This window comes from Oncorhynchus tshawytscha, linkage group LG21 (genome assembly GCF_018296145.1).
Source record: "Oncorhynchus tshawytscha isolate Ot180627B linkage group LG21, Otsh_v2.0, whole genome shotgun sequence".
Lineage (NCBI taxonomy): Eukaryota > Metazoa > Chordata > Actinopteri > Salmoniformes > Salmonidae > Oncorhynchus > Oncorhynchus tshawytscha.
The window spans coordinates 5,134,388-5,146,630 of record NC_056449.1 but is presented as its reverse complement, the minus strand read 5'-3'; the positions used below and the strand labels follow the sequence as shown (position 1 = coordinate 5,146,630).

The 12,243-nt window shown below is 45.6% G+C and overlaps 2 protein-coding genes across 6 annotated transcripts in view; one reads left to right on the top strand and one right to left on the bottom strand.

Moving 5' to 3' along the window:
• LOC112220751 (mitogen-activated protein kinase 9) overlaps window positions 1–4,958 on the top strand; it is a 35,876-nt gene extending 30,918 nt beyond the window's left edge. For all 5 annotated transcript variants that reach the window (XM_024382625.2, XM_024382624.2, XM_024382623.2 and 2 more), the window contains one exon: window positions 4,401–4,958. In XM_024382625.2, coding sequence (XP_024238393.1) covers window positions 4,401–4,537 — 137 coding nt within the window. In that variant the 3' untranslated portion in view covers window positions 4,538–4,958. The remainder of the gene's footprint in view (window positions 1–4,400) is intronic.
• Window positions 4,959–6,191: 1,233 nt separating this feature from the next.
• LOC112220752 (rho GTPase-activating protein 24) lies at window positions 6,192–9,327 on the bottom strand. Its single transcript, XM_024382626.2, has 2 exons — window positions 7,977–9,327; window positions 6,192–7,026 (listed from the first exon to the last, which is right to left on the bottom strand). Exons 1-2 carry the CDS (start codon window positions 8,963–8,965, stop codon window positions 6,789–6,791), a joined length of 1,227 nt encoding a protein of 408 aa, XP_024238394.1. The 5' UTR covers window positions 8,966–9,327; the 3' UTR covers window positions 6,192–6,788.
• Between the last annotated feature and the right edge of the window lie 2,916 nt (window positions 9,328–12,243).

Sequence of the window (12,243 nt, the reverse complement as noted above, 5' to 3'; positions counted from 1 at the left end):
GGGCTTGAACCCAGAATCTCTGGTGGCAGAGCTAGCAGTGCCTTAGACTACTGCTCCACCTGGGAGGCCCCCTATTTTGTTTGAATTGAATTTACATTTTCTCTCACATGGGCTACGGGTTGGCATTTACATGAAAAAGCGTTTTACTATCATAGGGCATTTAGCCCACTGGTTGGCTCTGACAATGGTATGCTATTTTCCTCACTTCAAATAGCAGTTAGCCTATAGTCGCGCACCAACAGACGGTGCACAAGACCTGACACAGATCAATGCAAAACACCTTCTTTTGAAACAGAATCAGTTCTATTATGGTGAACATCAGACTTGTCTTTCACCAAAAACACTGGAGTAGCACCCTGAAAATAACTGCTTTTGTGGCATTGTGTCATTCTGTTTGGTCAAGAGCCTAAACATTGGCTCATGGTATTATTTGAATAGTAATATTTAAAAAAATGTCCATCCCTGCCTGGTATATAGTAGACCAGTGGTCACTAACCGGTGGATCGCGATCGACTCGTTGCTCTTCAAGGCATTCCTCATTGATCACCAAACATTTCTGTATAAAAGGCAGCGACAAAAGGTTGCATTCTTTTTATTTATTTTATGTTGTGCTGTTGGCGGTAGGTGTATTTGATTCAGAAGCCCTGCACACTGGGTAGGCAAAGTTTACCCATTTGGAACCATTTCATTTGTTTGAAAAGACCAACTCCACCTTCCCGGTGGACCGGCTAAAGCGAGTGCGCCTCCTGCTCTGGCCAATCGGATAGCTTAAATCACCGTGCCAACAGCTTCCCCGACCACAGCGAAGTTTGATACTAGCCTACATGAGATTTCATGACTTAAAACCATGACCAGAGAGAGACTGTCAATTAGTTTTTTTGTGAGTTCACGTCTTTTAACCTGTTGCGACGAGCAATCCCGTATCCGGGAGCGTAATTATAGCCTCAAGCTCATTACCATAACGCAACGTTAACTATTCATGAAAATCGCAAATTAAATGAAATAAATATATTGGCTCACAAGCTTAGCCTTTTGTTAACAACACTGTCATCACAGATTTTCAAAAAATGCTTTTCAACCATAGCTACACAAGCATTTGTGTAAGAGTATTGATAGCTAGCATAGCATTAAGCCTAGCATTCAGCAGGCAACATTTTCACAAAAACAAGAAAAGCATTCAAATAAAATCATTTACCTTTGAAGAACTTCGGATGTTTTCAATGAGGAAACTCAGTTAGATAGCAAATGTTCAGTTTTTCCAAAAATATTATTTGTGTAGGAGAAATCGCTCCGTTTTGTTCATCACGTTTGGCTAAGAAAAAAAAACGAAAATTCAGTCATTACAACGGCGAACTTTTTTTCCAAATTAACTCCATAATATCAACAGAAACATGGCAAACGTTGTTTAGAATCAATCCTCAAGGTGTTTTTCACATCTATTTGATGATAAATCACTCGTGGCAGTTTGGTTTCTCCTCTGAACAAAATGGAAAAATGCACACACCTGGAGATTACGCAATAGTTTCGACGGAGGACACCGAGCGGACACCTGGTAAATGTAGTCTGTTATGGTCAATTTTCCAATGATATGCCTACAAATACGTCACAATGCTGCAGACACCTTGGGGAAACGACAGAAAGTGTAGGCTCATTCCTTGCGCATTCACAGCCATATAAGGAGACATTGGAACACAGCGCATTCAAAATCTGGCTCACTTCCTGTATGAAATTTCATCTTGGTTTCGCCTGTAGCATTAGTTCTGTGGCACTCACAGACAATATCGCAGTATTGCAGTTTTGGAAACGTCAGAGTGTTTTCTTTCCAAAGCTGTCAATTATATGCATAGTCGAGCATCTTTTCGTGACAAAATATCTTGTTTAAGCTTTTATTCAACACTAATTACAAAACATAAAATGCGCTTCTCCCTATGTCCACTCGTGCTGCAGCTGCAATGAATTAGTAGCCAAGTCTATCAATAGCCCTGCTTATTTAAATATTATTATTAGCAGCTCGTTGTGTCTATTTTAATATCGATGAATATTTTACTTTCTCTGGTCAACATGAATTTGTGCATGAGGCAGATCAAATAAAATGTTTGTCACATGAGGTGCGACTCGAGTTTCGCCATCAGGTGGAAGACTGTGTCCCCTCTCTCTGGTCAGTCTCACCGGAGGAAAGGAAAGAGGGAGTAGGGACCGTGAGAGGCATACCCTCTGCTGCTCTCTCCCTCCCTCCGCTGGGACAAATGCCGTGTTCAAAACAACTGGGAACTCGGAAATCTCCTACTTCCAACTTCAGTGCGTTCAAGACAATTGGGAAGTCGGGGAAAAATGTTTTGAATGGTCATCCAACTCTGAATTTCAATTCGGAAACTCGGGCATCTTTTATAGAGCTCCGACCTGAAGATCACTGACGTCGTGATTTTACCCCCAGTTCCCAGATGTCTTGAAAGCACCATGACAGATGCAGGAACCAAGTCCAGTCAAATAAGACTTCAAATGATTTCAATTAATGCTCAGCTGTGCAGCTCGCAAGTGCTATACCAACTGATCTATTTTATTATCAAAGCTTGAGTGTTGAAATACACTGCTCAAAAAAATAAAGGGAACACTAAAATAACACATCCTAGATCTGAATGAATGAAATATTCTTATTAAATACTTTTTTCTTTACATAGTTGAATGTGCTGACAACAAAATCACACAAGAATTATCAATGGAAATCAAATATATCAACCCATGGAGGTCTGGATTTGGAGTCACACTCAAAATTAAAGTGGGAAACCACACTACAGGCTGATCCAACTTTGATGTAATGTCCTTAAAACAAGTCAAAATGAGGCTCAGTAGTGTGTGTGGCCTCCACGTGCCTGTATGACCTCCCTACAACGCCTGGGCATGCTCCTGATGAGGTGGCGGATGGTCTCCTGAGGGATCTCCTCCTAGACCTGGACTAAAGCATCCACCAACTCCTGGACAGTCTGTGGCGTTGGTGGATGGAGCGAGACATGATGTCCCAGATATGCTCAATTTGATTCAGGTCTGGGGAACGGGCGGGCCAGTCCATAGCATCAATGCCTTCCTCTTGCAGGAACTGCTGACACACTCCAGCCACATGAGGTCTAGCATTGTCTTTCATTAGGAGGAACCCAGGGCCAACCGCACCAGCATATGGTCTCACAAGGGGTCTGAGGATCTCATCTCGGTACCTAATGGCAGTCAGGCTACCTCTGGCGAGCACATGGAGGGCTGTGCGGCCCCCCAAAGAAATGCCACCCCACACCATGACTGACCCACCACCAAACCGGTCATGCTGGAGGATGTTGCAGGCAGCAGAACGTTCTCCACGGCGTCTCCAGACTCTGTCACGTCTGTCACATGCTCAGTGTGAACCTGCTTTCATCTGTGAAGAGCACAGGGCGCCAGTGGCGAATTTGACAATCTTTGTGTTCTCTGGCAAATGCCAAACGTCCTGCACGGTGTTGGGCTGTAAGCTGTGGACGTCAGGCCCTCATACCACCACCTGTGGACGTCAGGCCCTCATACCACCCTCATGGAGTCTGTTTCTGACCGTTTGAGCAGACACATGCACATTTGTTGACTGCTGGAGGTCATTTTGCAGGGCTCTGGCAGTGCTCCTCCTTGCACAAAGGCGGAGGTAGCGGTCCTGCTGCTGGGTTGTTGCCCTCCTACGGCCTCCTCCACGTCTCCTGATGTACTGGCCTGTCTCCTGGTAGCGCCTCCATGCTCTGGACACTATGCTGACAGACACAGCAAACCTTGCCACAGCTCGCATTGATGTGCCATCCTGGATGAGCTACACTACCTGAGCCACTTGTGTGGGTTGTAGACTCCGTCTCATGCTACCACTAGAGTAAAAGCACCGCCAGCATTCAAAAGTGACCAAAACATCAGACAGGAAGCATAGGAACTGAGAAGTGGTCTGTGGTTATCACCTGCAGAACCACTCCTTTATTGGGGGTGTCTTGCTAATTGCCTATAATTTCCACCTGTTGTCTATTCCATTTGCACAACCGCATGTGAAATGTATTGTCAATCAGTGTTGCTTCCTAAGTGGACAGTTTGATTTCACAGAACTGTGATTGACTTGGAGTTACATTGTGGTGTTTAAGTGTTCACTTATTTTTTTAAGCAGTGTATAATATGGTCTGAGAAGAACAATATTGCTAAGCATTTAGCCTATATGTTGTTATTAGGCCTACTCTTCCTACAGAATTGTTTTTATTAGGTATTTTTTTTTTTTAGCTGAACACTAGATCTCGGCTTCCTTTTTGACTGCGAAAGTGATCTTGACTCAAAGGTTGGTGACCACTGCATTAGACATACAGTATAAACCCTATTATATTTTCTTTCTCGCTGTCTGTCTGTCTTTGTGATAGATGCAGTGAGGGGGTTGGCTTCCCAGTCGTCCTCGGCCAATGACATCTCGTCCATGTCAACAGAGCAAACCCTGGCCTCCGACACTGACAGCAGCAGCATTGACACACTCACTGGACACCTGGGCGAGAGCCAATGAGATCGCACCAGGAAGTGTATATTTTTCTCTCTATTCTAGCTTGCTTTGTCTCGCTTACTTCATATTTCTTTCCGTATACTTTTTTTTCTCTCTCTAACTTCCATGCATAGGTCTATTTTTCTAAAGGAAAAATTGTGTGATCTTGGACAGGTATAGTTTAGCTGTAACCCCAGAGCAGTGTTTCACTTCTATTCTAAGCCTTATTTTTCTGACTGTGTGTAAGAGGCGCAAGTTAAACTATCTATATTGGCTTAATAGCCTTTTTATTAATATTTGAAGTTTTCTGTAATATATTCTTCCATTTTGAATATCTGTCTTTAGAATTCTTGGCAAGGGACTTGATATTTACTTTGCCTACCTTCTAAAAAAAATGTTTTATTGTTTTTGTTTTCAATTAAGGTTATAAAGATTTTAACCTAAAGACAGGAGTATCATTACATTTGAACAGCTGCTTTCTGCATGCTACAGCTACACAAACAAAGCATTGATCACATTATCAAACCATCAAATGTTCATCTGCCGATCAACCACTAATCACGTTTTTAGATTTGTTTTAGTTTGGTAGCAGTGTTGAGAACAAGTGAGAGTGGTGCCTGCGTTGAGTATAGTGTTTTAATTGTCAATGAGTGATGTGGTTTGGAGCTGTTACTCCTCCTGACCTCCAGGGGTGGCTGTGGTTGCAATGTTAAGGTTTTATTTCCTTGTAATGTATGTCATCGTATCCAGCTAAAGCTCTGATAATGCACGTAGATATATATAGCTAGGCATATTTGTTTGTTAGACATTCAATGTACCCATAGAAACATCTTCATATAGTACAATCAACCCATATGCCGTAAGGTACAATGTGTATATTGAAATATCATTATCCTGTACATTTTGAGAGTACAAAAAAAGGTTAATGTGTTTTGTATTTAGTTTGAGTTCTTTGCTAAATGTTGCACACCACTGATGATGTTTGACCCATACACAACAAGACCCTTGTGAAACGTCTTATTGATGATCAAATGCATGGGGTCAAATGCATGGGGCCTCTTATTCTAAACCATTCCATCAGTACTGGAAATCCTTTGGGAGAAATCATGACATAAAACATACATTGAAATTCAGTATCTAGAGATGTAGCAACTTAACAATTGTTGTTCAACTTGCATGGTGTCACATTCACTGTACTTTTCTTGTGTGTATGCTATATCGGTACCTTGCTGTCCCCTCATCGTTCCTCAAATGGATTTTGCTTCTTCAAGACAAGGACAACCACCATCAGTAGATGAATGCCTATGGACGGAAGGACAGTCACACAGTGGTGGAGCACAGCTGTTGGTTTGGAATGTGAACATGTCACATAACTGTACAATACCTAGTTGTGATTCTGGACCTTGAAGTTCTGGAGCAGAACTCGGCATAGATAGAACTAAACAGATTTTGGCGAAAAGTAACTCTGTTGGATGATGGATATGCACAAACAGACATAATGTAGTCAGATGAGGACTGTGCCCCATATTTGTTTTCCTTTCAGACCATGACAGCCTTATTCATTCATCATGCCTTAAATGACCAGAGGAGTGTCCGGCTCACTCTTTACATCCTATTTGTTAAGGACTGAGGTGTGTGTACCATGTTTAAAATATTCACTGTGTACAAACTGTACATCTCATGTTTTGTCTTGTTCATTTTCTTTTATTTAGTTCATTTTCATAATGTACTGTCTGCAATGACATGCTGTTTCACAATACCACTTTGCCTTCATGTTGTCCTTCCCCATCAATTAAAAGTGGACAACTCAAAGAATGTGCTGTTAATTGCTGAAAATGCAGAGGTACTGTACATCGATACCAGTTCAGAACTTTCTAGATGTGTGTGAGCGCCTCTTGCGCTTCCCCCACCGAACTGGCAAATCAGCTCTTCCAGATCCCGACCCAGCACTAGAAAGTGCTAATAGAGGTGTGATATAATCATCAAAGATGAGCCAAACATGACGCAAGATAAAGGTGTATGAGCCCGTGGTCTGAATCCATGGACAATATACTGTAGCTTATGAATATGCACATTTCTGATAATTAACCATTCCATAATCCATTAGAATTCCTGAAGGCAGCGCTTCATACTCAAATGTTTCCTCTCCAGCTGGCCTTAATGATTGTGTAAATAGTCTTCGTTTAAAGACAGTTGTCTTGTCACTTCCAATCTCATCATACATACGTCACTTCCTCAGCACATACAGTACACACCCCTCAGCCAAAGGTCAGTCTCAGAAACTCCTGACAATCTTCTCCGTCTTCTTGGCCTCGTTGTTGAGCTCTCCGAAGGTGTCAAAGAACTGTTCCATCTCCCTCTGCAGGGCTGCGTTTCGGAGGTCTGCTGCAGCCCGGCCCCTCTCTGACTCCAAGATCTTAGCCTGGACCACAGTGTACCACCGCCTCTGCTGAGCCAGGTTGGCCCTGAGGTCAAACACCTCTACCTGGAGAGACTTGTTCCTCTCTTCCAGACTGGGAAGGGGGGGACAAAGGGTGGGGGGTGGAGAGAGAAGATTAGGAAAATGGGGGCGGCACAATAACTTTGCTGAGCCAGGTTAGCCATCAGGTCAAACACCTCTCCCTGTAGCACCTCGCTCCTCTCTTCCAGACTTTTGGTGAGAACTCAATTGCATTTCCTTGGTTCATTGCGTCCTCTCGCCTCTTAAAATGGCGAGGTGAGGAATCATGGGAGAATCTCAATTGCATTTCCTTAAGTGTTCGAAGGAGAGAGTGGGTAAGGGGGGCAGAGTGAGAAGGAGGAGAGCGAAAAGGGTACGGAAGAGAGAGGGGTCCTGAGCCAACACCTCGACCGAGTACCCTTTGGGGGCATCCATCGTGGGGTTAGGGCTAAGGATGGTGAATTAGCCTATGTGACAGTCGGACGTCATCGTCCCTGTGTGCTGTATGCTCCTCATTTTAGTTGTATGGCCAGTTTAGTTTACTCAATCTGACCAGGCATCCACTGTCTTGTCTATATCAGCAGTAGTGAGGTATGTGTTGGTGTCTAGGTTAGCACATACCCTTTTATATAGCTCCTTTTTTCCCATCCACCCCACAAACAGCCTCTATTTCAAAAAGACAGTCATGGCAGCATTGTGTGTAATTGTCGGTTTTGAATTCCGGTGTTTTTTAATATGCCATTCTTGGCATTCATTCCTTGTGTGCGTACTAATGACATGTCAAATAAATATTGAAGAAAAGGGAGGAAAAGTGTTTGTGGAATATTCCATGACTGATATCTGTCAGTAAACAGGATGTGGGGGTAGGGGGGAGGGGCGGTCATGGGAAACAGCAGAGTGGACACACACATCTAGATAGAAAACCTTTGCAACTCCTTATCACTGAAAGTACACAGAGAAACCATGTCACCATGTTATTCATTACATGTGTGTGCACATTAGATCATGATATGAAGTTGTTACCTGTGTATGCGTTCCTCATACTCCTCTCTCTGCCTGGCTATCTGCTGCTGGAGGCTGGTGAGGAGGCTGCGGAGGGCGCTGGCTGAGGGGTCTGCCACGGGCAGGGGAGGGGGAACCCGGGCCCCAGGGACAGGTACAGGGATCGGACCAGAAGGCTGGAGAGGCTCGACTGGATGGGTGGCAGAAGCCTGTAGAGGTGGGACAAGGGGCTGGAGATGGGAGAAGTTATCTGGTCGTTGTGGTTGGATCAATGGCTGGAGTTGGAACATGGGCTCGTCCTGGTTAAAGTCCGGTTCTGGGTCCAGGTCTTGGTACTGGTCTGGTCCATTGCTGGCGCTGCTCCCTGCAAGGAGGATTTCACAGGAAGACCAGGAGCTACTCTCCCCGCTGACCCCTCCATCCTCCATCAACACCGAGACCGGCACTGGGATCCTCAGGAAACGCTGGGGCATGGGGAAGGTCACAGTGGTTTCCATGGCAGCGTCCTCGGTGGGGGTCACGGCGTGGAGGTTGTCGTAGACGGAAAGAGCGCTCTCGTGTGTGTCTCCGTCGCTCGGGCTGGGGCTCTGCTGATGCCGAACGCTCTCCACCTCCTGCACTCCCGTATTCCCTCCTCCTCTCTCTCGTCCTCTCTCTCCTCTGTTTGTCCCCATGTCCCAGCCCTGCCTTCCCAGGCCTCCCCAGCTGCAGTGACTGTGAGCTGGCTGCACGCCAGCCCCTCTCTCCCCTCCTCTTCCATCTCTCCCCCTTCCCAGTGTGGGAACCACAGCTGCAGCTGGGGCCAGGCCAGGGGGGGAGGAGGGGTAAAGGATTCCAGTTACAGCAGGGTTGCAAAGTCCCCCACTTTCCCTTTTTCTCTCCTTCTCCATCTCTCTAAACCCTCTATCCCTCCCTCTCCCGGCATGGGGTAGACAGTTGTCGTACAGGGGGTCGGTGGAGCAGGAGCTGGCTGTGGTGGGGGTTTCGGGGGGAAGGCAGGGCAGCTCCATGTCACTACCTCACCCTAGGGGGTCCGGCACGGTGAGGGGGGTGCTGAGGGTTCGAGGGGTGCAGTAGTGACACCTTCCTCTGCTGTCAGTTTAGTCAAGGAGAGGTCGGAAGTCTGGTTGTAAGTCTGTCTGGAGGTGCAAGGGAGGGTCCCTGCTGGCTGTCCCCTGGAAGGAGTGCCGAGTCCTTGGGAGGGAAGTGTGTGTAGGACCCCCTGCCTGGTTCTCCTCTGTGTCCTTGACGCGGCTGGTGGGCGGCAGGTAGCAGGAGTACTGCCGTCTGAGGAAAGGACTGCAGCTCTCACTCAGCAGCTGTGTGTGGTGTGTGTGTGCGTGTGCGTGTGTGAGAGAGCGTGTGTGTGTGAGAGAGTGTGTGTGTGAGAGAGCGTGTGTGTGTGTGAGCGTGCATGTTTGTGTCTTTTAAGCAGCCCTGATTTCAGCTGTTGCACCATAACAGCTCCTGAGGGACTGACCAGAGTGTAACTCAGCCTGGCTCATTCCTGAAGATACACACATTCAGAACTAGCTACAACCACAAAAATAGATACTGTATGCGGGCACACACACTGCAATAAACCCCCCGACACCGGAGAGGAATGAAAGTGGTTGCCAGGCAATGCTTCCTGATTGGAGCATACAGGGTTAGACACTCCCCTTTACCGGGGTACAAAGGCACAAATGCTGGCACACTTCTGGCCTGACTTAGACGTCACCGTGTCAATTGACACTAAGTTCCCCTTTTCATGTGGCAACAGGTCAAAAATCTTGCTGCTGTGGTTGCACGCTGTGGTTGCACACTGTGGTATTTCACCCAATAGATATGGTAGTTTCTCTATCTCAGTCAATCTGTTTCTACTTCTGTTTGTTTATCTCTCTTTCCCCTCCCCCTTTCTCTCTCCCACACTCTCTTGGTTTATGGCACCTGTCCATGCTAATGCTGTGGGATGCAGTGAACCAAGTGTCAGTCGCATTTAACAGTGTGAGAAGAGTGATGGTGGTCAGTCACCCCACAGTTTAGCCCAGGCCATTCAGCTGATCTATGGAGAGTACTCACAAGCACGCACGCTCACACAGAGCACACTCAGAACCAGTGGGCAGCTACCAACCTACCTTACAGGAAATTAATCATAGTCTCACAACTCCAAGACTATAGCTTTTACCCTGAGTACACAGTGGGAGAAGGGGGATTTAGACTGAGAGGTTGGCTTACTGTATAGTGAAAATGTGATAACCTCTTCTTATTTTACAGTTTGTTTAACCACAGAGAGAGAGAAACAGCTTCCCTATTATGAGTCACTTAAACATTGGCGAAGAGAAACATTTCATTAGAACTGAAAGCTTTTAGTACAGTTTGTGTTAATGCACCTTACTCACTGCAGGCTAGAGAGCTGAGTTCTGGAGGTAAGCCATAGCCACACACACACACACACACACACACAGATGTTGCTATGGAACATTTGACCACCAGATGGGGCTATTAGCTATTTTATATGGTAAGTGTGTTTTCAATGGGTGGTGTACGTTGTCGTCAGCAAAAATGTAACCAGCAGGAATTGCTTCCATCATCTTCCAAACCTTATCTGAATCATAGTATCCTTTTTCTAGCACTGTACATGAAATGTAGGTGCTCGGTTTGTTTCTCTTTTTAAAATCCATGAATGGTTGATAGGACCCTACTTGTCTAATGAAGGACAAAGAGCTATCAGGACACATTCTCTCTTTAACCACCAGCTTCTCCCTTCCCTCCGATTTAGGGTTAAAACACGGTTTTCCAGCATCAGATCACAGCTATCGATCCAGTATTGATCAGTGATCCAGTGTTAGATCCTCCTCTGCTTCAGCTGCAGGGCAGGAACAACCCAGTCTTTATCAGGGACACTGATCCTAGATCACAGGAAACAGCCATATAATGGATCTATATTTTCCCTTAACTCACCTCAGCTCAACTCAGGTCAGGTCAGCTGTAATGATCAGATAATTTGCAGTGCAGTGCAGTAGTGAGAGGAATCATGGGTTGACTAGAATGCTTTATAGAATTAGGACTTTGGAATAGATCTGCAAGATTCTATCGATGTGGCTATGGGATAGATGGGATCTACTTTGGAGTCTCCTCAGTAATTTAGTCAACTTGTGTTGTTCCTTGGTAGAACTGTAGACTTATCTATCCTATGTAAATGACCCTTTGGCCTGCACATCGAAGCATAGTCTTCAGTCACTTCAATTACTGTAGAAAAACAGAGGGGATACATTCTGGTCTTGGTGGCTCAGCTGAGTCCAGCAAAGCACATAGCCCTGTCCAAGGTTCTGAACTGGCCTGTCTCTTACAGACCAGCGACTTCGGAAGGAAACGTGCAGCTAGAATGACAGAAATGTTCATCTTAACCCTTATCACTGCTTCTGACATTACAGTTTGACCTTCCAGTGTCTTTTAAACAATATTTAAAGCTGACCTCTTTAACCTCTTATTCAGAGGCCAGTGACTTCTTTATGAAGATGGAAAGTTCAGCCCTGCAGAGGTTAACCTCTCTCCGAGGCCCTCGAGCACCTCCTCAACCCGTCCTCCTGCTCCTTACATCTACGCAGTTGTTTGTAGCCATGACGACTAAGGGGCCTCTATGGCAACTCGGATCCTCGTGTTTTAAATAATAAAGCGTCAGGGTGGTGGTGAGGGGAGAGCTCAGTGGTTAGTGCAGACTGTTGCTTGATGGAGTGTGATTGAGGAGGGCTCTTGTTAGCATGGGAGCAGGCCCTGTTAACGCAAGAGGCCTTGGAGGGAGAGAGGAGATGTATTCTGTAAGAGCTGTCTGGGCATCTTTCTACTGAATAGCATATAGAGAAGAACCATACTGTAGCTAGGAAAACCATATATGAGGTGATTTACCGCAGCTGCAGCTCCTTCCACAGGATAGAGCGAGAGAAAGGCAGAAAGAGAGAGTGAGTGAGAAGAGAAGGCGATCAAACGCAGTGAGAGAGACTTGTGTGTGATTATGATATGTATGTCTATGCACGGTTACATTTCTGCGAGATTACACCCCCCCCCACCTCTTCTGCTGTTTCCTCTTTAGCCTGTGTACCCCGATGTGCTGTTCTGTATTGTAGCAGCAGATTCCATTCAAATTCCCCCCCAGTTCTGTTTACTCATGTTTTATTAAGCCTTTCTGTCCATTTGAAGATTCCTCTGAATACTTCTCATCCTGGAAATGAAAGCTCAACGGGGTTTTCAGGCTGCATCCTTTGACGTCAGAAATGTGGCTTTCTATTCACAAGGCTTTTAGAGTTCT